This window comes from Lygodium microphyllum, chromosome 7, assembly GCF_053477565.2.
Source record: "Lygodium microphyllum isolate KBCC chromosome 7, Lygodium_microphyllum_v1.1.10, whole genome shotgun sequence".
Lineage (NCBI taxonomy): Eukaryota > Viridiplantae > Streptophyta > Polypodiopsida > Schizaeales > Lygodiaceae > Lygodium > Lygodium microphyllum.
In genome coordinates, this window is record NC_141141.1 from 56,843,867 (window position 1) to 56,868,505 (window position 24,639).

At 42.1% G+C, this 24,639-nt stretch overlaps 1 protein-coding gene across 4 annotated transcripts; it reads right to left on the minus strand.

The window, feature by feature from the left end:
• On the minus strand, nt 1-24,311 carry LOC148033474 (junctophilin-like protein). 4 transcript variants are annotated; one of them, XR_015691313.1, is made up of 8 exons: nt 23,849-24,311; nt 23,734-23,765; nt 2,143-2,240; nt 1,937-2,019; nt 1,576-1,653; nt 1,317-1,490; nt 891-1,248; nt 676-813 (listed from the first exon to the last, which is right to left on the minus strand). XR_015691313.1 is itself a non-coding variant. In XM_087681404.1 (7 exons), exons 1-7 carry the CDS (start codon nt 23,933-23,935, stop codon nt 511-513), a joined length of 855 nt encoding a protein of 284 aa, XP_087537530.1. In that variant the 5' UTR covers nt 23,936-24,308; the 3' UTR covers nt 1-510. The 4 variants fall into 4 exon arrangements, 3 of the variants coding, with proteins under 3 accessions (XP_087537530.1, XP_087537532.1, XP_087537531.1); XM_087681404.1 differs by lacking the exon at nt 891-1,248 and having other exon boundaries at nt 1-813; nt 23,849-24,308; XM_087681406.1 differs by having other exon boundaries at nt 675-1,244.
• Between the last annotated feature and the right edge of the window lie 328 nt (nt 24,312-24,639).

The window sequence follows — 24,639 nt, forward strand, 5'->3', positions numbered from 1 at the left end:
TTATAAAACAAATTTTGGATTGAGAGTTTAAAGGTGGACGATCTTGACTCATTTTACTTTGCAATCACCTTTTCTTAGGGTGGTTACACACCAAATAGCAGATGCCCATTTTGCAAGTGTTAACCAATCAAAGTACTTTAGGGATTGGGAGTCTTCAGTTTTTTTAAATACCGGAAAGAACATGACCTGTTGTTTACCTGCTAAACACAGAGTTGACTCTTCAAGAGTCACTAAACTCTTCACTAAACACAGAGTTGGTTCTAAAGATTTTATATATAGAATCACTAATTGGCGCTAATTTAACGTTAAAATTTTTGATGTATGAGAATGCCAACGTCTGAGAATGGGACAGTAAATGGTGGGTTACAAAAACCTACAGACCCTTTTCCTAGTGAGGTGTCTCAGGAGAGGTTCGTGTGCCTCTTCCTACTAATTTTCCCAACAGAAGACTCCCTTCTCTGTGTTCGGTCTATGTCGTGCCATGAGACGGTGCTTCAGAAAGGCTTCGTTCTAAGCATTAATACTCGCCTCATCCACATCAAATCCAGCTCCTGTCCAGCTATTGGGTTTGGGCTTCTGGCTTGAAAATCCCTTCACAAGGCTATTCCGCCCTTTTGTGTGGTTCCCTGTTCTAGCTGGATTTGAGCGGCTTCTAGATTCACCGGAACTGGCTGATAATGGCGTAACCCCTTCATCACTGGAAGTCGCCACCTTCAATGTGCCTTTTTGATCTGCCTTTTCATGCAAAGATTTAGAAGCCCGGCTCGGATCAACAGCAGGAGGATCCTCAACAGGGTTTCTTCTCTTTTCCTCCTGCAGAAGCACACATCTTCTGACACTCTGTTATACAGGATCTACTCTTTTATCAAAGAAACTATTTAACGACTCACATTTTCTTAGCCATGCTATTACTGTGAAGTGCTCCTTTAAGCATACTACGCAGCTCTCCAGCATTCTCCACAATTTGGAATGCCTCGTGTATAAGTTTCGAAAGGAAGGTACGGTTATATAACGAGTCATTTATACTTTTGCCTGCTAATAAAGCGATTGATTGCTTGAGCAATGAGTTAGAGCAGGGTTATTAAATTCCCCCTGGGCTGATGCTCACAAGACGATAATGCATTTATTTTAGGTCGATCCATGCATCACAGTGGAAGCTGCGAAAGTAGCTTTATCTTTTTCTTTTTCTATCTTAACCGTAAAAATCATCCAAGCCTTGATAAAAGCTGCTCTTGTTCACCTCACTATCTGAAGAAACCACACACCATTCAGAATTAATTTACACCTTGCACTTTAAGCATGATGATCATACTTACGTTTCCAGACTCTGCTGATGCCTCCTGTATATTAAGCTGAGGCGTTGTAGACCCCCCTCCATTAGCGAGAGAACTGGATTGAATAGCACCTCCTGACAATTCAGGATTAAGTGCTTCTAGTCTGTTCTTGAGTTCCTCTAATCGTGCATATTGAGATGCTGCACTTTCCTGTACCTGTAAGCCACCAATACATTAGCCACAAGGGCAATGCAAAAAATCAATCCTCTCAAAAAAATTCTCTAAAAGCAGATAAACCTACCAGCCGATTTAGATCTTCACAAAGTCTCTGCTTATTTTCCTCCTCCTCCTTTACTGCTTTACTAGCAGCTTCCCAAACCTATAACAAGGTATCAGTGATTCAAAATCCAGCACATAATTATCACAACATATATGATGCATCCTTATGTCCGAAATGAAGATCAGCAAATATTATAAGTATCTACAAGGTTAGGTTTTTTTTTTTTGGTGTGCATGTGTGTTTGCATCAAAGCATTATAACAGACCAAAATCAATCGTAGAATAGGGCATATGATATCATCAAAAGTAGAGACTTCAACAAGCAGCAGTAAGCAATCACACGTTTCTGATGTGCATAACTAGTAAGGAGTTAACAGTTGGACCTTTCTAGCCTGCTCCTCCTTTTGCTTTGCAATCTTGATTTTCTCCCCAGATAGCTCAATTTTCTTGCGAAGGTGCTCAAGAGCTAAACAAGGCCAGAACAAAAAGAAGAGAGAAACACAGATGTGAGACAAAAGAGAAGAAAATACTCTCAAAGAAAGTTCTGAAATCAAGAAAAAATGATAAGATTGTTTTCCTCAGGATCTACCTGCCTTCTTTGGTCCAGCAGTAAGTTTTATCTCCAATGCAAGAGATGACAATTCACGTTCCACATTCCGGATCTTCGAGTAATTGTCCTCAATAAACCTATAAGATCAATCCCAATAGCTTTGACATTTGAAAAAAATAAAAATCAACACATGCTGCATTGAGCATGCACAATGTGTCAGGTATCCAGTGCACGTATATAAGGTTCAAAAAAATCAAAGCTTCAAATTTTCTCAAACAATCAAAAAATCACTGCTTAGTGTGGGTCTTCATCAGCCATCCTTTTGAGCTTAACAGTGATTCGAACTGTTATGCAAGAGTTTGGAAATTACTAGTTCCTTGACCCTTGCCAAAATGGTTTTTAAGGGTCACAAAGTTCAATGCGTCAACAAGGACAGCAGTATTTCAGTTCACTCAGTATCTATGGCCTTGTGCACAAGATTATGAAGGATAGGGAGCCTCCTTGTGTTGAGGAGACTCTGAACAAGATTGTTCGTGGCACACCATTCAAGTTGAGTCAGATTCATTGAGCCTAATCAAAACCTTGCAGTTGGTTTTGCTTCCTCCTCTAGAGGACATCTATGTGGAGCAGCCAAGGACATTCAATGTCCGAAGATTAGAAGATCAGTGCATTATGCCCCAACCTCTACTTCAAATCGGTATAGGGTTTGCTGACCTTCCCTATCCCCTAGGTGGATTATTTGATCATTACAAGAGAGCCACAACATCAGCACATTGCCCATACAAGGGAGATGCTAAGCAAGGAGCTTGGGTTAATAATTCCTGGACTACCCCATTTCTTTCTTGGGCTTGATGTTTTTCAAATACCTGAGGGCATTTTCATCTTATAGTAAGATATATGGTTGAGTTGTCATTGTAGCATGATGACATGTTCATCTTGGGTGAGAAGATACATGTGTTGAGCTTAAAATTCATTACCCATTGATTAGCTCTTTAAATCTGACCCAAAACAGTAAATTACCAAAAGTTTCATTAAACAGGGAGTAATTCTAGAAAGTTTTTGTGTCCTACATGCAAAACCCTAATTTGGGAGGATCCTTCCACATCTATAAATAGATAGGCTGCTAGCCATTCAGCCCATCATTCTCTTGCAGGTTTCAGCCATCAGCCCTCTTCCATTAGCTGTCCAACCCCCACCGACTATTGTTAGACAGCCTACAGCTGTCACCCAGCCTCCCACTACTATCAATGATCAACTTCCATCCTCTACATTGGGTCATTTTTGTGTTTTCAGCACTATTCTTCATCAACCTCTGCTCCAGCTGGTAGTCACTACACTCAAGATCCATCTTCGATGAACAATACACATTGACACCTCCCTCAGCCCACTCCCACAAGAGCCACCGGCTGTTGGACAGTCTTGACCTTGAGCATCTTGTACACTCTTTCCTTCATTTACATCATTCATTCATTCACTTCGAAGTTCTCTCTTCTCTATTTTTGTTTGTGTATTTTTGCATTTTGCATTTGAGTTTTACGTTTGGGGTTTGAGTTTTGCACATCACTATCTGAGTCTTTTGTGTTTCAATCATGGTCATACTTTCTGTGCAAACCTTGTCAGAAGTGGTGCAACAATGGAAGCATAGACAAGTGCTGAGATAAACTGCTACACATAAGACAGAAGAGAGAGAAAATAGAAGAACGCTGCAAAACAAGAGAGCTCAGAGAAGTGCTCGGGAAATGGAATCCATATACCAAAAACGAGAATGACATGTATAACAATGAGTCTCTAGCTCCTAGGCACTAGCACCGGCACCGGCTCCCTCTCCCCATAAAACCTGACGGTGATGATGTGACTAAAAGATGAGGGAGCCGGGTGTATAAAGAAGAAAATAATGCCAAAATAGCAGCAAGTCGACCAACATATGTTGGGAATAAAGGCTCACTGTGCCTTTTACAGTGTTTGGGTGTGAACGCACCCTTACACTCTTGTACTTTATATATATTATCAAAACCTAAAAAGTGGTATACTCATCTTTGTACCGAACATCAAATGTGTCGTGCTCACTCTCCTCTCTATTGCTCTCTACTCTCTGTGTGATATCCGACGCGTCAACCCTCAACTCACTCAGTCTAGATCTGTCACGCTCCATCAAACCGGTATCAGAGCCAATGATGAGCATCAAGCTGCAGGACACGTGAGCAAGAGGCGCAAGCGAGTAGGAGGAGCTGCAAGTATCGCAAGCGAGCAGGATTTTCAGGGGTCACAAGCGATCAGGAGGAGATGCAAGGTTGTAGGTCACGCGACAAGTTGACAAGGGGTCAAGCAACTGATACGCAGCCAAGCAGACGAGACCGGCAACCAAGACCACTCACCATGAGACTGGCACGTGGCACCAAGCGACGACGGGCAGCAGTCAAAAAATTTTTTAATCAAAAATATCTGGGTTTTTTTTCCTTCTTTACCGAGAGTTCACACACAAAGGCACAAAGTGAAATTTTGCCCAAGAAAATTGGGGCTTTTCTTTGATTTGGAGATCTCAGTGCGGGACAAGACAATCCGATTCAGAAATTGCACATTTGGTATACATTTGCCCAAGAAATTTTGGGAATTCTCACATTTTAGTAGAATTTCTTCAATTTTACTAAAATGTGTACACTCTGAATGCAAAAATTTGGGGCTTCTGCAAAATCCCTTCAATTTGTGCAACAAATGTATGGTACATGCACTTGGGTACATGTACTGATGCAATCTGGACGGATTACCCTCTAAAAATTTGGGACTTTTAATCAAAATTATCAAATTTGTGCTCGGAAATGCCTTCAAAACAGAAATTGCAGTGAAATTTTGGGGATTTCACATGGAACTGGTGGCTTGGTCTCTAAATGTGTCAGTGTGCTTGAGGAGTGCAGCAAAAGACATCCCTTTAACTCTGAAAATCTATTTGCAGATCTGAAATTTTTGCAATCTCGGGATTTTCTCACTGCTGGTTGGTACTTTTATGTACCGTGGTTACCTGTGTCACATTTGGGCTTATCTTTGGTGACTGGTTAGTCAATTTGGGACTGCAAATTATGGCTGGAAACAATGGCGGCAATAATCTTTTGCACATTAAGAAGCTTGAGGGTGCACATAATTTTGCAATTTGGCAAAAACAATGCTACAATGTCTTGGTGCAGAAGAAACGTGTAAAGCCCACCAAAACAAAAGGAATCAAACCAACAGACATGGAACAAGATGAGTGGGATGACTTGGACGAGCTTGCTCGCTCTACCATTGAGCTCTCAGTGTCAGACTACTTGCTCTTTAACATTGAGAAGTTAAATTCAGCATATGCAATGTGGCAAAGGCTTGGAGAATTGTATGCTCAAAAAAGTGCAGCCAGCAAGGTTTATTGGGTGAAAATTTTAATGGACTTTCGCATGAAAGAAGGTACAGCTATGTCTATACATTTGAATGAGTTTAAATCAATTTTCAGTCAGCTCATTGCTTTGGATTTCCATATTGATGAAGAGTTCAAGGCTAATTTCTTGCTATGTACTTTGCTTGAAAGTTGGGATACTTTCAAGACAGCTTTGAGTAATTCGAATGCTCAACTGTTATACTCTGATGTGGAAAGTTCTTTGCTGATGGAAAAACTCAATAGACAGAATAACTCAGCAAACAAGTCTTCTAATGCATTACACACTAGAGGCAGATTTCAACACAAGGGCAGTTCTGAAAATAGAGCATGCAACAAATCTCGTGGAAAAAATGTGAAGTGCCATCACTATGGCAAAAAAGGGCACTACAAATGATATTGTTTTCAATTGAAGAAAGAGAAGGGCAAAAACAAAAACATTGAAGCCAACAAGGTTGAAAGCAAGGACACTCAACCTGCAAAAAAGAGCAATGTGAAAATAGAAGAGATTAATGTAGTCACTCATGATACTGACAATGATGGTGATGTATTTCTTGCTTCTTCTGTGAGTGCACATGCATTGATTGCAAATTTTGAGAATGATATGCACACTTGGATACTTGATTCAGGTGTGTCCTTTCACGTCACGCCACATCATGAGTGGTTCTTTGACTACAATGGTGGTGTACGTGGTGTTGTCCACTTTGTGGATAACTATGCATGTAAAATTGCACGCATTGGCAGTGTGAAACTGGAATTTCAGCATGGCTACATGTTTGTTTTGCATAATGTGAGACATGTACCTCAGCTCAAGAAGAGCTTGATCAGCACAGGACAACTAGATGATGAAGGCTATCACACCACCTTTGGGGATAGCAAATGGAAAATCTGTAAGGACTCTCACATTGTTGCCAAGGGGTCAAAAAGTAATACCTTGTATCCTTTGCATGTATCTAGTGTGTGTGACCATTTAACCACCATAACTGAGCAGCCAAGTGTTTCTTTGTGGCATAGCCGGTTGAGACACATGAGTCAATCTAGAATGAAAGTACTCTCTCGTTTGGGTTACTTACTGTCTTTGAGATATGCTGATTTTGAATAGTGTGATCATTGTATTTATAGTAAACATGATCAAACGTCAAACAAAAAATCTCTCTAAAGTCTTCACCCTTAGAGTTGGTACATTCAGATGTATATCAAATGTCGGGATTATCTTTAGGGAGGAAGAAGTATTTCATTACCTTTGTTGATGATGCTACTTGCTGAAAATCAAACCTACAAGACATTAAAATGCATTCGCTCTGACAATGGTGGGGAATATGTGTCCAAATCCTTTCAGGACTTTTGTGACAATAAAGGGATTAAAAGGGAGCTTATTGCCCTTCATAATCCGCCCCAAAATGGTGTTGCAGAGCATATGAATAGACCCATTCAAGACAAGGTCCATACAATGCTATCACATGCTACTTTACTCCATGGATTTTGGGTAGAGCCTATTATGACAACCGTACACTTGATTGGTCACCAAATAGGTCTTTGAAGGGGGGGGGGGGGGAAAGGGGGGAAGAGTCCCTCAACAAGAGTGGTCGGGCAAGCCACCTTCGTATGCTCACTTAAGAGTGTGCACATTCGCAAGGAAGAACGCAACAAACTTGAGCCAAAGTCCTATAAATGTATTTTCCTAGAATATGGTGATGAAGGTGAGATAGGATATCAATTATGGAATCCTGAGAAAAGAAAAGTAATACGCAGCAATGATGTTATCTTTCGGGAAGATCGCATGCACAAACAGCCCAAAAGAACAAAGGAGGTCAGAAGGGTTGTACTTCGAGAGAATGTACCAATAGAACAACAAAGAATGCCCATTAGACAGCAGCAAATACCTGCTATAAATGTCCTTGAAAATACAAGGAATTGAAGATAATCGGCAAGATCTTGCCCATGATGTCCCACAAATTCAACAAGAACATGTGCCTTTGGAACAACCTGAACCAGCTATACAACACACCGAACCTGCAAAACAACAAGTTGTTAATGCAGATTTGCAAGCTGAATAGTCAGCAAATCTTAACCATTGGGTCTGTAGGTCGACTAGAGTGCAAAAACAGCCAGATAGGTTCATTCCTTGTGTAAACTATGTGGCTGATTATGTCATGTTAACAAATTGTGGTGAATTGTCATGCTTCCAGGAAACAATGAACAAACACGATAGTAAAAAATGGCACAAAGCAATGCTTTCAGAGATAGAATCCCTCATGAAGAATGACACTTGGGATTTAGTGCATTTGCCAAAAGGACAAAAAGTGCTACCCTACCAATGGGTTTACAAAATGAAAGTCACTTTTGGTTCTTTGCCAAAGTACAAGGCATGCTTGGTTGCTAAAGGGTACAAGCAAGAACATGGAATTGATTTTGATGAAATCTTTTCTCCTGTAGTCAAAATGACTACTTTGCGAACCATCTTGGGCTTGGTTGCATCTGAAGACATGGAACTCATACATATGGATGTAAAAACTGCATTCTTACATGGTGATGTGCACGAGGAAATCTATATGCAACAACCTGAAGGTTTTGCTACAGAGGGAAAAGAGCACATGGTCTGTAAACTCAACAAGAGTTCCTATGGGCTGAAGCAAACACCATGAGAAATTTATCACAAATTTGATACATTCATGCAATCTCAAGGATTTCATCATTCTCAAGTTTATCATTGCTTGTACACCAAGAAGGCAACACATGGTAGCCTTATTCTCTTGGTTTTGTATACGGATGATATGCTGATTGCAAGCAAGGATGTTCATGCCTTGGACTCCTTGAAGCAAAGTTTACACAATAGCTTTGATATGAAGAATCTTGGTGAGACCAATCACATTCTTAGCATGCATATACTCAAAGACAGATCGAAGGGTCTTCTTTATCTGTCACAACAGGAGTATATCACTAAAGTTTTGCAACGTTTCAATATGGAAGGGGGGAAAGCCATTAGTGTACCATTGCCTCAATATGTGAAACTTAGTGCAAATGGCAGTCCTACATCAAATGATGGTAAGGCTAAAATGGCCAAGATACCCTATGCTTCAACTATTGGTAGCTTAATGTATGCTATGGTTGCTACACATCCTGACATTGCATTTACGATGGGAGTGGTTAGCAGATACATGGCATATCCTGGCAAAAAGCATTGGAAAGCAATGAAGGGTATCATGAGATACCTCAAACTTAGTGCAGATGGCAGTCCTACATCAAATGATGGTAAGGATGAAATGGCCAAGATACCCTATGCTTCAACTGTTCGTAGCTTAATGTATGCCATGGTTGCTACACGTCCTGACATTGCATTTACAGTGAGAGTGGTTAGCAGATACATGGCATATCCTAGCAAAAAGATTTGGGAAGCAATGAGGGGTATCATGAGATACCTCAAGGGCACAGAGGATTTGTGTATCTACTATGGTAAGCAAAAGTCATATGTTGTTGGGTTCACGGATGCAAACTATGCTGGCCATCTTGACTACTACAAGAAGTCTACTTCAAGATATGTGTTCATATTCACAGGTGGAGCAGTCTCTTGGATATCGAGGCTGCAAAAGTGTGTTGCATTGTCTACTACAAAGGCAGAATATGTGGCTGCCACTGAGGCATATAAAGAGGCTTTATGGCTTTCAAATCTGGTGAGCGAGCTTGGTATTACAGAGGTTCCTATCCTCCACTGTGACGGCCAAAGTGCTATCATGCTAGCACGGGTCGGAATCCTGTCTTTCACGCAAAGACAAAGCACATACAAGTGAAGTATCACTTTATCAAGGATGTACTTGACAGTAAAGGCATTGAGCTTGTCAAAGTACATACAGATGATAATCTTGCAAACCTTCTCATGAAGGGTCTTCTAACCAAGCGGTTTGCTCATTGCTGCCAAATGATGGGGATTGGATAGTATATGTGTCTTTCAACTTTGTACACACATAGACTTAGCTGATTCTTTCCTCTACCTTCAAGCACGTTGCCTTTAGGTGGAAGGTTGTTTGGAATAAAAGCTCATTGTGCCTTTTACAATATTTGGGTGTAAACGCACCCTTACACTCTTGTACTTTATATATATTATCAAAACCTAAAAAGTGGTATACTCGTCTTTGTGCCGAACATCGAGTGTGTCATGCTCACTCTCCTCTCTACAGCTCTCTACTCTTTGTGTGATATCCTACGCGTTTACCCTCAGCTCTCACTCAGTCCAAATCCATCAAGCTCCATCAACATAAAATGCCCCAAATAGGCATCATAATAACCATAATAAAATGCCTAAATAATCTAGCCATGCAAACTCACATATGAGTTGTCTCAATTGCTAACACCCTCTCTTAGATCATGTGTGATCCGATACAATACAATGAGATAATGATAATGACTCATCACAATCCATATGACTTAAAGCCACCAAAGTAGAACCGTGGATACCCAAGCAGTGGGTGATCAAGCCACCACCAAGGTGTCTCAAAGAGAACCTGAGAGGTTGATGTCAACTGTACCAACTTCAAAAAATTGAGAAGTCATAACAAATCTGTATCTATCAACAATGTCTCGTAGTAGCAAACTTACACCATCCTGTTATTTGAGAAGTCATAACAAATCTGTATCTATCAACAATGTCTCGTAGTAGCAAACTTACACCATCCTGTTAAAAATGCCTTTGAACATATGTGACCATGAATTCCCCGCCTTTGGCCAAGACCACCAGAGTGTCCCCTCGTGAGTTCGGATTAGAAGCCAATCCGGCTCTCTATCAAAGAAACACCCTAACATGAACCTAGATGGCAATCCCAGCTCTAGGTTTTGAACTTGTCAAACTTCGGTCAATGCGTCATGGACGTCCCTCTCTGGAACTTGTATACATGTATACTTGTATAGATGAGGCTCAACTGTCCCATCACACCACCCTCTTACACTCCCTCTTTGGCACTAGAGAGTCACAAGTATACATGTATACTTATATAGATGAGGCTCAACTGTCCCATCACACCACCCTCTTACACTCCCTCTTTGGCACTAGAGAGTCACAAGGAATGACCATATTACCTAGACTAGAAAGCAGCAGAGGAAGGGATAGCTAAGCACTTCCCTCAATCTGAAGAAGTGGATCCTTGCTGCAGCTTAGACTTCCCCTTCGCCCAAGGATCGGATTCCAGGTCTGAGAAAGAGGATGACTCATCGAAAAAGTCCACATCCCACTTTTTCTTCTTCTCCTTCTTCTTCTGTGAGGTTACTAACTCCTTACAATCCTTCCGCAAGTGTCCCTTCTTACAGAAATGATAACACTAGGTCTTCGACTTCTCTTTCTATTACCCCTCTCTGAAGCTATAAAGGCCTTACTAGAACCTCCATAATGACACAGAAGCCTCCCTTGTAAGTGCAAAGATGTCTCGTGCTCAAGCAACAGAGAACATATGTTTTAAACTCACATGCAAAGCATTGGCCACTCCATCAAACTCTAAGGGGAGCTTGTAGAGTACCGTTCCCACTAGATGTGCCTCTCAAAGGGGAAATCTACATACGTCGAACCTAGTTTTCTACCTATGTAACACAAAGCAAAAAGGACTAAATGGTGTTCTTCGGCTCAAACTTCATCTGCTAAAGCTGTCTATAAAGGGTCACTACACGCATGGGAGAAGATGCCTCGTACAACAACTGAAGCTTCGACCACATTTCTAATGATGTCCTGCAAGAGTAACCACCAGTAGAACTTTAGAAATACATCGAAGCAGTGCAAAATATACACATGCATCTCCGAATCCCATGTAAGCACAGCTTCCTCATGGTTGTTCTCATCAAAATCTTTGGAAAGAGAAAAATGACACTGAGGCCAATGAATAGCTCCACATACAATGTACCAAATCTACTTCCGCACAAACCATGCTTTCATCATAGCACTCCATGTAAGATAGTCAAGTCCATGTAACTTATCATCTGTAGAAGTGCATAAAGGAGCCATTGAGAGAGGATGAGAAGGAAAGATAGAGAATAGAAGGGATATAAAGAGAGAATACATCCAAACCAACAACAATTCACAAAATGAAAGTTCACAATAAAAAAAGAAGGCCAACTGCTGCAAAATGGAAAAAAAAAAAAGCAATCAAAAACTGCAAAAACTGTTAGCAGTCATGTTTGTCATGCCTTGTCATCTCCTGCCTGTGAGCCTCAGTCTGAGTCAGACGAGGACATTAGGAGCTCTGACATGTCTATCACTTGTTTTGACGGAGGAGGTAGCTCATTCTAGAGCACTCAGATGTGCATTTCCCGGGGCAGTTTCTGCATTCATCAGCTTGCCTCACCTGCCGGACATTGTCCACCCTTTCCGGGATTTTTCTGAGCATTCCTGGCATTTTTACCAGCATTAAATGCTGGTCAGATCAGCATTAAATGCTGGTCGGACATATTTATGGCCTCAAATTTCAGGTCGGCCAGTTTGTGGGTTTTTTGGCTATTTATAGCCATTTCCCACTTGGCAGTCAGTTGTATTATCAACTTCCCTCCTTCCTTGGCAGGTGCACACTCCGACTCCGTCATCTTCCTCCGTCTTTGGTGCTGCCATCGTCATCAGCCTGATCTGATTCCCTTACTGACGCTTCGGGCTGCGTGCAGGGACTGATCAGTCCATTTCAGTGTATTCAGCATTCATTTCAGTCAGTGCAGATTTTCTTCCTTCATTCTCTGCTTTCTCTCCTCTCCTCCGTGTTCGTATTTCCTCTTCCGTTGCGCACTCTCACATGGTATCATCGCCAAACTGAGAGCACGGAGGTCTTCATCGACTGGAGAGAGACCACACCTATCATCTGTTGCTGCCCCCCTTCTCTCCAACAGCCAGGCGGCCCCTCCAGGTGGTCTGTATATTTGCGTTTGCTGCATCAGCCCCTTCCAGAGGCTGCCACGTCATCAACCAGCCCCTGTTTCCTTGCATTTTCAGCTGGGCGGCCTTCTTTTCAGCTGGGCGCCTCCACTATAGGCTGCGTTTTGCATCCAAGGTGGGGTCGTATTTCCTCCTGGCGGCTCATCTCCAGCTGGCGCTTCTTTTCTGGGCTGCGTTTTGGTGCCTGGCAACTTTTCCTCCGGATTTTGTGCCCTACACAGCTGCGTTTTCACCTTCTGGTGCTAGGCGACCTGATTTCCTGGAGTTTGGTGGTTCTTCTGGTGGTTGGTGACCCTTCTGGTGGTCATTCTTCGGCATCGGCACAGTTTTCTTTGGTGTTTGGTGTTTTGCAGATTTAGAAGATGTCTTATCATCAGTTTACAGGTTTTGATGATTCAGATGATGAGCTTTTGTCTCGACATTCATCTGAACGGAGGCGTGATTTCTATCACAAGGACCGTCGTCCGGAGTCTATTCCTCTTTCCCGTCCCCCTTCTATTCATGTATCTCGGCGATCCCCTTCCAGTGGGCCGAAGATGCAGCCTTTGGTACCCCCTGTACAGGTACCCGTACTTCCTCAGCTGCCCAAAGAGGACCGGTTGGATGGCTCCAACTTTTCTCTATGGTCCTGCAAGGTGGAGTGTATCTTGGACTCCTTCGATCTTTGGGAGCTTGTTTCTATTCCTATTCCCCGGCCTAAGGTGGATCCCGCAGATGGGACATCTATGGATCGTGCAGCCTTATGGGATCGGCTTAATTCTAGAGCCAGATCTTTCCTCTTTCTGAGTTTGCAGGATTCTGTCCTTGTTCATGTTCACAGGTTGAAGACTGCAGTAGACGTGTGGAGAAAGCTTGCGTCTCTCTATCAACAGAAGACGTTTGCCCACCGGATATCTCTTGAAAAGAAGTTGCGGATGCTCGCTATTGATGATAGTCCTTCCATGAAGGACCACATCAACAGATTACAGGATATGAGGGATGAGCTTGCATCCCTCGGTCGGACGATATCTTCTGAAGACATGGCTATGATTCTTTTGACTCAGCTGCCATCGCCTCGGTTTGATGTCTTCTACACCAGCCTTCTTACATCGAGGACCCGTGAGAAGCTTCTATGGGAGGAGCTATCCCCGCTTGTCTTGGAGCATGACGAGCGACTCAGAGAGGTCAGTGCTAGTGGATCCGACTCCACTAGAGCCTTTGTTGCAGGTTCGGGAGGACAGAAGAAGAAGACGAAGTCAAAGGCTAAGAAGAAGGACAGTTCTTCAGGCTCTGACTCAGATTCAGAGAGACTGAAGTGCCCACACTGTGGGAAAGGGACACATCCAGAGGAGAAATGCTGGAAGAAGTACCCTCACCTTCGTCCGGGAGCGAAGGGTGGATCTACATCGGAGCCTTCTTCTACCTCTACACCAGCTGTTACCCATGAGTCAGTGTTCCTTCATATCCATGCTTTGGAGGAGGATCCTTCTTCCGTGGCTGCAGTGTCTTCTGCGCAGCCTTGGTTAGTGGACAGTGGTGCTTCGAGTCATACGACTCCCCGAGGTGATTTGTTACAGGATCTCCGTCCATCCGAGGGTTCAGTCACTATTGGTGACATTTTATCGGTGCCTATTAGTGGTGTTGGCACATTGCCTTTGTTTACCGACCGACCTTCGAGCTCCTTTTCACAGGCCCTACATGTTCCGGATTTGGGACTTCCCCTCCTCTCAGTTTATGGCCTTACGAGGCTTGGCACACGAGTGATCTTCACCGAGCATGCCGTTGTTATTGAGGATTCTCTTACAGGAGCTGTCTTATCTACAGGTTGGCAGGAGAGCGGGCTTTACAGGCTCCATTCCCCTTCTTTGATGCAGGGTCCTCCGAGGCAGTCTATTGCTACACCCGTTCCCGCTTGTGCACATTCTATTCCACAGGTTCCTTCCCATCCCCCACCTTCTCCTCCGGTGGTTCCCTCGTACCCTCCATCCCTTTCAGAGGGGGACGATCTCGGTGATGCGGCTGTGGATTCCCTGGCCCCTAGTGTTTTAGAGGGGGATTCCCAGGATCGTGAGGAGCTCCTTCAGCAGCAGTCTACATCGACAGACTTCATCGACCTTGGCATTCCTCTTGCCACCCCAGGATCCGTTTCTCCCTTGGCCTTCTACCACATCCAGGATCTGAGAGGGGGTGTTAGCAGTCATGTTTGTCATGCCTTGTCATCTCCTGCCTGTGAGCCTCAGTCTGAGTCAGACGAGGACATTAGGAGCTCTGACATGTCTATCACTTGTTTTGACGGAGGAGGTAGCTCATTCTAGAGCACTCAGATGTGCATTTCCCGGGGCAGTTTCTGCATTCATCAGCTTGCCTCACCTGCCGGACATTGTCCACCCTTTCCGGGATTTTTCTGAGCATTCCTGGCATTTTTACCAGCATTAAATGCTGGTCAGATCAGCATTAAATGCTGGTCGGACATATTTATGGCCTCAAATTTCAGGTCGGCCAGTTTGTGGGTTTTTTGGCTATTTATAGCCATTTCCCACTTGGCAGTCAGTTGTATTATCAACTTCCCTCCTTCCTTGGCAGGTGCACACTCCGACTCCGTCATCTTCCTCCGTCTTTGGTGCTGCCATCGTCATCAGCCTGATCTGATTCCCTTACTGACGCTTCGGGCTGCGTGCAGGGACTGATCAGTCCATTTCAGTGTATTCAGCATTCATTTCAGTCAGTGCAGATTTTCTTCCTTCATTCTCTGCTTTCTCTCCTCTCCTCCGTGTTCGTATTTCCTCTTCCGTTGCGCACTCTCACAAAAACAACCTATAAAAAAAGTTGCCCAACCATGGTTAGGGGTAGAAAATGAAAAACACAGGTTGATGGAGCATTTAATGCAGCAAACTGATAATTGCAGGCTGGAATCCAAGGGTAGGCTGAAAACACAAGTTGCTGATCTGAAAAACGCAAGCTTGATCAACAAGGGAAAGAAAGGCCTATAATCAGTAGAAAATCACAGCAAGAACCTAGATCTTACAATCTGATACCATGTCAAAAGTGGTGCAGCAATGGAAGCATAGACAGGTGCTGAAATAAACTGCTGAACACAAGACAAGAGAAAGAAAACAAAATAACACTGCAAAAGAAGAGAACTCAAAGATGTGCTCGAAAAATGGAATCCATATACCAAACACAAGAATGACGCATATAACAATGAGTCTCTGGCTCCTAGGCACTAGCACTAGCTCTCTCTCTCTCCACAAAACCTGTAGGTGATGATGTGATTGAATGAGGAGGAAGCTAGGTATATAAAGAATAAAATAATGCTAAAATAGGAGCAGGTCTGCGAGCATAAAATGCCCCAAATAAGCATCATAATAACCATAATAAAATGATTAAATAACCTAGCCATGCCCCAAAGACACACACAAGAGCTATCTGAGCTGCTAACAAACCCTAGCATATCTTCACATGGTATCAAAGCCGATGCTCTTGTAAAGAGTATCCTGCCAATATTATGGAGGCTTGGTTTTGTGCAAGATACACGAACACGTATCTAATTCATAATGTCTTAATCACCTTCTTCTCAAGATCCCATGATGTCTTATCGGGCTTCTCCATCATTGGAGGCCCTAAGGAGGCATTATGGACTCAAAAAAAAAGACGACACCCCACCTTCACCTTCACCCTCTTTTTCTTCTTCTATTCAAGATTTCAATCTCTTGACAGAGAAGAAGCTTGAAGAGTACTTGCACATTACCTAGAGTCGGGCTTACACCCCTCCTACAAGCTTTGCTACTCCATCCGAACTGGTTGGTGAGGCTAGCCACCTCTCCGATCATGGAGAACATATGACATTTGGGACAACTCGCAACCCATTTGTTTCATCTCAGCTAGGCTCAATATCGGATTGTACAATCCCTTTGAGTCATATAAATCAAAACCCTCTCCTATTTCTCCCTTTAGTGTCCAAGATACAAATCATTCTCCATGTGTAAACTTCAATAGAGGAGACTCTCGAAACAAACATCCTTCATTAGATATATCTACATCTTTTGGTTCATTTGAGCATGTAAACCACTCTTCTCAAATCCCTCCTATCCCACCCTCTTCTAGTCCACACCTCAATTTTCTCTCTTCTTCATTCTAAAACCTCGGATTACACTCCACTTCTGCATCCAGCACACTAGGAGTTGGATCCTCCATCTCTGCTCCTAGCACTTTCTCTTTCTCCACACCATCTTCTACATACCCTCACTTCACTACCCCTTTGTACCCTAGTACATCTTTAGGGTGAACACTACCCGTTAACACTGTGCTTTCCACATTCTCGCAAGTGAGCACTTTTTTTCACCTTGTGACGGCTGTGATGGATATCCCCCTCACTACCCTTGTTCACTCACCTCCCCACTTATCGACCTTCCACACACACAAATTCCCATCCTTTGCTTATCATTCAACTCATTACCCTAAATGCCGACCTTTTATAAGATCAAGTGTCAGTTTTTGTGTTATGAAAGGCTACAAAATCAAGTCCACAAGATGAAACCGGTCTATGACTCACATAAAGCAGTAGTTCCTTCAATTAACATCTGGTCTTTACACAAGTAGAAACCTCACTCCCTCGCTCAACACCAGATTGGCCTCGAAGACCGGCGCCCCTCTCGATATTTCTTTATCAATTAAAAGATGGAAATTTACAAAAAATGATAATGTTCCAAAATACATAAACTATGAACAGTTGGTTTTCATCTCTTCTAAGTAAATTCCAACTGCATAAGAATAGTACAGCATGTCCAAATCAACATCCCTTTTAGGAAAGCATTTTCTGTGACCAAAACTCAATGATTCCTGTGCAGAATTGCAATCTACAGATCTCTGAATTCATTGTTCTTGCTGTCCAGCATGTCCAGTGTTCACTGTTCTTACTACCCAACATGTGCAGAATTCATTGTTCTTACTATCCAGCACATTGTTCTTACTGTCCAACATGTGCAGAATTCACTGTTCTTACTATTCAGCATGTGACCAAGACTCAATGATTCGTGTGTAGTATTACAATCTGCAGATCTCTGAATTCACTATTCTTACTGTCCAGCATGTCTTGCCATTTCTGTGACCAATATTCGATGACTCATGTGTAAAATTTCAAAGAAAACACAAAATTGTACCTTCGATGGAATCAGCCCATCATGCGAAGCATTTCCTCTGAGAATAGAGAGAGAGTTGATTACAAGGAGCAAGCTCTACCTCCGTACTTAAGTCAAAGACGTAGAAGTACTCTCCATGGCTAATTTTCTTGCAGCAATCTGCCCTCAGCTCCTCAAAACTTCATTCTCCCATCTGCCCCTTATGTCTATTACGTTTTTTTTAATGCTCTCTCTTTTGGGAATTTGTGCCACATGGCATACATGTAACAATTTTCCCGTTTAAACCTTTTGATCTAAAATTCTCCATGATCGATGCAAAATTTAACCTCGGCACAAACTAGAGAATTAATCCTCGTGCAAAAACAAAGATAATGACACAAATAGATTCTAGGGTCCAAAAATAGTAACTCCCTAAAATTTAGGGATGGTGGCCCTTGCATTCCTCAAGTTGTTCTCAACAACTTTTATCATTGTGACCACATCAAAAAGTGTAATGTGACTCAATTATGGTGACTTTTATTTCGTGAGCATTCTCACATGTGCATCTTCTGTCTTGGCCAGGCTCATTGTCCTGCACCATCTCCAGTGGCTAAGCACACAGTCCCAAACCACTGGCATTCTATTCTTCAATGCCCATTCAATATGAAACCGGTCCTAAGGCTCAGACAAACCATTAGTCTAATTTGTCCCAATGGCTACCTCTTTAGGCCATGCAAAGATCCCGGCTTATTCCAACAGAACTCTGGGAATAAAAAGCAACAACAACAAAAGAAAAGAAAAATAAAATATTTATATAAGTAAATAAGAAAAGCAACTGTAAAAAGTATCACCACCTGGTGACACAATAAGTCCTTCACATACTCTTATTCAGAGAGAGGTTTGGTTGCCTCTTCTTCACATGGAAAAACCAACGGTAATAAGAACTCACAAGATGTGAAGACAAGCCAAAACAAGGGTGAACACCCCCTTTCTCCGACCAAACCAAAGAAATAAAATCCATTTGGCAACAACTCCCTAAGAAAAATAAGTTTTGCACACACTATTAGAGATTGAGCCATATGTATGAGAAGTGTTGTACCAAGGCTTGTTGAGTTAAAATTCATTATATCTTGATTAGCTCTTTAAAACAGCCCCAAACAGCAAAATTACCAAAAGCTTCATTAAACAGGAAGTAGATCTAGAATGTCCGAATCACAGAATCCCTGCAACTCTAGCGTATCCTTTCCATAGCATATACACCTGTCTTGTGTACCTTTTAAGTATCTAAAGATACATTTCACCGCTTCCCGATGTGGTTTGCCAGGGTTAGACATGAATCTACTAACAATACCCACTACATGAGCAATGTTAGGATGAGTTGCAGCCGTGGCATACATCAAAGAATCACAAGTTGATGCATAAGATATACCCTTCATAACAATAGAAGTTGCATCATCTTTTGGACAATCAACTTTGCTAAGCTTTGTATATGATGGTAAATGCACACCAAGAGGCTTAGCATCAGCCATATTAAATCTTTCAAGTACTTTGTTGATGTACTTGTCTTGGGAGAGAAACAACAAGTGCTGCCCTCTATCTCTTTTAATACGCATATCCAAAATATGTTCAATTGCTTCCAAATCTTTCATTGAGAAGGCTAATCTCAATTGCCTTTTAAGAGCATGTAAAGTACTCTGATGCTTTCTGTAATCAGCATGTCATCCACATATAAGACCAACACAATAAGGCTTTCATCATCAACCTTTTTAGTGTATAAGCAGTGATTTGCATCACTGCATTTGAATCTATGGCTGAGCATAAAAGTATCAAACTTTTTGCAAAAAGGCTTACTTCATGTGACTTGTCACCTTTCTGTTTAGTTGGCTTGAAGGTTTGATGTAAATATATCCATACATTAATATACACTTATTCGTGAAAAAAATAGACGTGCAAAAAACCTTCTAAATTAGGGTTTTGTATGTGACACAAGAGACCTTGACACTAGAAAATCTACCAATGGGTATATCTTTACTTTGGTTGGTGGGGCTATTTCTTGATGTTCAATGTTGCAGAAAATTATAGCACTGAGTACGATGGAGCCTGAATATATTTCAGCCACAAAAGCTTATAAGGAAGCTATTTGGCTTGGCCGTTTGGTCAAGGGTTTTGATCTTTCTTTACGGACTCCAGTGCTTGGTCGTTGTAGCCAGAGAGTTGTTTGTCTAGCTAAAAATGCCATGTTTCATGCACGTACCAAACACATAGATGTTCAATATCACTTCATTCGACAGGTCTTAGACGATGGTCTTGTCACACTAACTAAGGTCAAAACTCATGATAACCCTACAAATGTTCTCACTAAAAGTCTTGCAAAGGCTTAGTTTGAGATTGCATTCGATTAGTGAAAGTTGACTAGCTTAAAGATACCACTTCAGGCCTTTAAGTAGGAGGTTGTTGAGTGTAAAGTCCCATTAATCTCCATGTGTATAAACTTATGGATGTGAACACACCCTTATTTCTACCCTAACATCTAAATACATTTTTATTCTTTATGTACCATAACACTAACGGGTACACTTATCTTGGAATTCTCTCTCTCACTCTCACTCTCAACTCTGCTCCTACTCCATTCCTATCTCGTACTCCATTGCACTCTCGCCTCAATACACTCAGGATCCATCTTCGTTGAACTCACATTCTGATGCTCATTGCTTTGCCCTTGAGCTAAGCTCACTCCCATGAGAGCCACTGGTTGCTGGACAGCTCTATCCTTGAGCATCTTGTACATTCTTTCCTCATTAATAGCTTTCATTCATTCACTTTAGAGTTCTCTCTCTTCTCTATTTGTGTTTGGACTTTTTGAGTTTTGCATTTAGGGTTTGAGTTTTACACATCACTATCTAAGTCTTTTGTGTTTCAATTGTGGTCATACTTTTTGTGTTTTCTCTATGCAAACCCTAGCATATCTTCACACTAAGGGGAATATTATGTTTGTGAAGGAAAATGTGGGTATCTTTCCCTCAAAGCCTCTAGTGAGGGGAATATCAACATCAAGGAAAGAGGCTTTGAGGGGAACTACTTGGTGATGAAGATTGAGATATCACTTCTTTTGTTTTCATGTACTCTTGAATGCCAAGCTTTCTTATCAAGGCTCTCAAGTGTCAATTGAGAGCACCTAGCTTGGATACCATGTAAAGAAATGCTAAGGCAAACAAAGAGAAATACAAACTGTCCTTCTAGAGGCTTCCACAAGTTACAGTATGCAACTGCTAGCATTATCATCCTAGAACTCCACGACCTTCAACCTACCTGTGTTTTGTTATTTTCTAGAGTTGTTGCCTACTCGTCACCATCTATTGCACATTGGACAGCCACCCTAACTATTGCAGCTCTTGATGACTTGTTCCCAAATGCCAAACTGCTCTTCCAGCTGCATGACAGCTATGTTTTCAGGCCTGATCAACCACCTGCTACTGGACAGCTTTCGAAGGTCACACGCTACTCAACATCCAGCTACAAGCTGTGTTTTTGCTGCCTACCCGCTTCACCACCATCTCTTAGCTCAAACTAGTGGTTTCAACACTCAGAATCTGTCTCTAATGGATGTCACTCTCCAACACCTCCCTCAGCCTGCTCCCACGAGAGCCATCAGCTCTTGGACAGCTTTACCTTTGAGCATAGTGTACAACCATTCATGTACTTTCAGCATTCATTCAATTTCATGAAAGTTTCTTCTTCTCTCAGTTGCATTTCGGTGTTTTTGCCAAAGTTATTTTGTTTTATTTGTGTTTGTACATGCTATGTTTACTCAGTTGAAACCCTTGCATATCTTCACAATGAAATGTTGATGCCACCTGGCTGTCCACGTGCAGCAGAAAGCACAGGCTGTGGCCAATCAAAATGCAGATGATAGCAGCTTGAATGATGTTGGCAGCAGCTGATCAACCCTCCAAATGATGAAACAATGATGCCAAATGGCTAAAAGCTGCTCTAACAGCTGGGTGAAGGCAGGCTGAGTGATGGTCACAGTTGTGCAAACCTCCAAAAGAGCTGTTGACAGCAGCAAGAGGCTAGTCGGAGCAGTTGGTGGCTGGGCAAAAGCTGAGACAGAACTCCCTCGGGCTAGTGATGACCTCCAATGGGTGTGCACAGCACAAGGATGAAGCTGGCTGATAGGAATCATGAGGGATGGGTTGGGATGCCAACAACATGCTCTATTTATGAAGGATTTTTGGGCAATGGTCTTACTATTCAAAAAATGAAACCTTTTATTTTTGGCAATTGCTTCTTATTGCTTTTTGGGATTGTTTAAGGAGAAAACAATAGGCATAAATGAATGTTAATTTTAGATTGACATGCACCGTGATTTTAGTGGCTCAACAAACATGTCCAACCTTCATAGCCTCTATCCCAAATTGAAACCTTGTAAGGCCAAGAGCCATCATCAACCCCACAAGCCAAATCTTGAATTTTCGAACCCCATATTGTATGCCAAAACTGAGGTACCATTTGAAGGACCAACGTAATGTCCCCATATCTTATCATGGCAAAGAAGCCATTGAATCAAGGCATTGCCTCTCCCCAAATCTATGTAAATCACATGCTTGTGCCCAAGAGAAAAGAATTAATGATGTCTACTTTCCAAGTACAAATGCCAACTCAAGCCCAAGTGAAGCTGAAGACCATGAAGACCGATATAAATTCCGCAAAGAACACGGAACTCAACATCAAGTACAAGAAGACCAACTTGGGGTCCTTATTCCAATATTATATCTCTTAAGAGGCCGACCACCCACGAAGGGGGGGCTCTCCTTGTCCACCATATTAAAGCCATGGACCATTCTTATAGGTCAATGCCAATATTAAGTTCCTCTTTTTTTTTGGGGTGGGGGTTGGGCAGCTGCTTATTCATGCCATGTAAACAATCAACACAACCTACCTGGGGGTTTTGCAAATGTTAGTGCCTACAAATATCAATTAATGGTTACTAGAATGTTAGTGCAAAAGAATGGTTTGTGGACGAATGCGGCAAGCACTGATGTAATGCATGTAAAGAGATGTAGTTTTGAACAAGACTTTGTAAAGCCACCACGAGGTGCAGAGAATCTAGGGGTGCATCCACCAAATTAGGGGGTAAGCATGTGACTATCACTGACCCTTGGAATCATGAAAGAAACCCTAATTGTCATGTATCTAAGTCTATTTAAAGGCAACAGCCTAATTAGAAGATCTATCTGAGTGCATTTGTCAATGTATCACTCTTTCATGGCTCCATTCTCTCATGGAACCCTCTTGCATTTAAGATCTGATAATACAATTGCACTTTGAACACTGACTAGCAGTGTTCAAATTCGTCAACTTGTTCTATCTTTATCCAATCTTGATCAATAATTTACTTTTGGCCCACCCATGACCTGGACACTTTAACAACATCTAAGGTCCTTGACTTGTGTGCACCGATTTTAAAACAATCTGTTGATTTGGTGACTATCCACTTTATCATTCTGCATGCCATTCTTCCTATCTCATTCAACAGTGCTACCATTGCAAGCACACAATCATGTGTATACTGTTTGCAGTCGGCACTGTTCACTGATGCAGTTTGTGCCACAGGAAGACTGATTGGCAGAAAGCCCAAAGAGGCCAGACCAGCAGGAAGCCTGGCTATCCTCACGAGCTACAAGCATACAACAACTAACAGAAAGAGGTAGGAGATTCATACCTCTCCTCTTGCATAGACAAACACATACATGAGAAAGCAAATCAGGGAGAAATGAGTGTATCCCTTTAGGCAAGCCTGTTTTGCTAAGGCCTTGTATAAGGCATCTTGCAAATTACAAGTTTTCTCTCAACTTTTTCTGAATATTGTAAATGTCTGTGAGCAAACCAGGTGAGTTTCTTCAACCCACTAACTGCAAGTTGAAGGAGGCAAGAGAAGAGGACCAGAAAGAGGTCAAAAACTAAATTTTCAGTGCATCCAACCAGCATTATAAAAGATACTTGAAACGTCGAGCTCACAAATTCATACAAAACTTATGTCTGTAGAATAACGTTAGCATTTTACGTGAACTCTCTTCTGTTTGATGAGCTTTCACATCAACCAAGGATATAGCACGCAAACAGATGTATGCAAGAAACTCTTGCAATGAAACACACTATACATAAGTTCTTTAGTTTGTGGCAGAAGAAGACGACCCGCTATCAGGAACAGAACTGAATGGAGGATTTGAACTTACTTTTTCAGCTGAAGCTCCTTTTCTTCTAGAACCTGTCCCAGGCAGGTGAAGATATAATTAGGAAAGAAGGAACAAGTGATGAAAATTCTGCATAAAGAATGTAAATCGAGCTTGCCTTCTCTGTGTAGGCGATGGCAGGAGAATCGGTTGCAATGCCGTCTGGTCCGATTTGAGGCGCCAGGTCAACTGGTAATGACGCCATCACTTGCGTGTGTGGAAGTTAGAACAGCAGCAAGATGCAGGATGGCCGACGTCTCCTCCGCAGTTACAGAACGATGAATGTCCTCAGATCCAAACTTCCATGTGACATGGTTTCTTTTCTATCTCCAGATCCAAGGTCGCATGATCAGATTCTAATGAAGGTCAAACATCCATGATGATCTGCATTTGGAAGGAAACGGTAGTAGATGCAGTAGTGTGGCCATGAACCAACGGTCTGTGCAGGAGCGGGGCGGAGAGAGCCGATCTGGACTTCTTTTTCTTCTTCTTCCCTACATTTGATCAGGTCGTACGTTTCGAGAAGAACGTGATCACATTCCTTGAGAATCATTTTTACGGCTGCCAAAAAGGCCGGGCATACCTGGGTGAGCCAGTCATCTTTTACCTCTCTTTTTTAAAATCTGTACAAGTGCAGCTGGTTTTTTGTTTATCTTTTGCTAATTATGGTTTTTTGGGGTTTTATCCGTTTTTTTGGACTAGCATGTTTTGTTTTTTTAATTAAGAGAATAGCGTGAAATTTGAAAGATGTCTCTAAGCTGTACTCAAAGATGTGAACTCGCACACCCATTTATACACCTAGACGCTCAAACCACAACTCCAACCCCATTGGCAAGCACATAAAAGAATTGGAAATTTGCTACATTTTCTTTTAAATTTTGAAAGAGTTTTGCTGTCTTCTTTAAATGC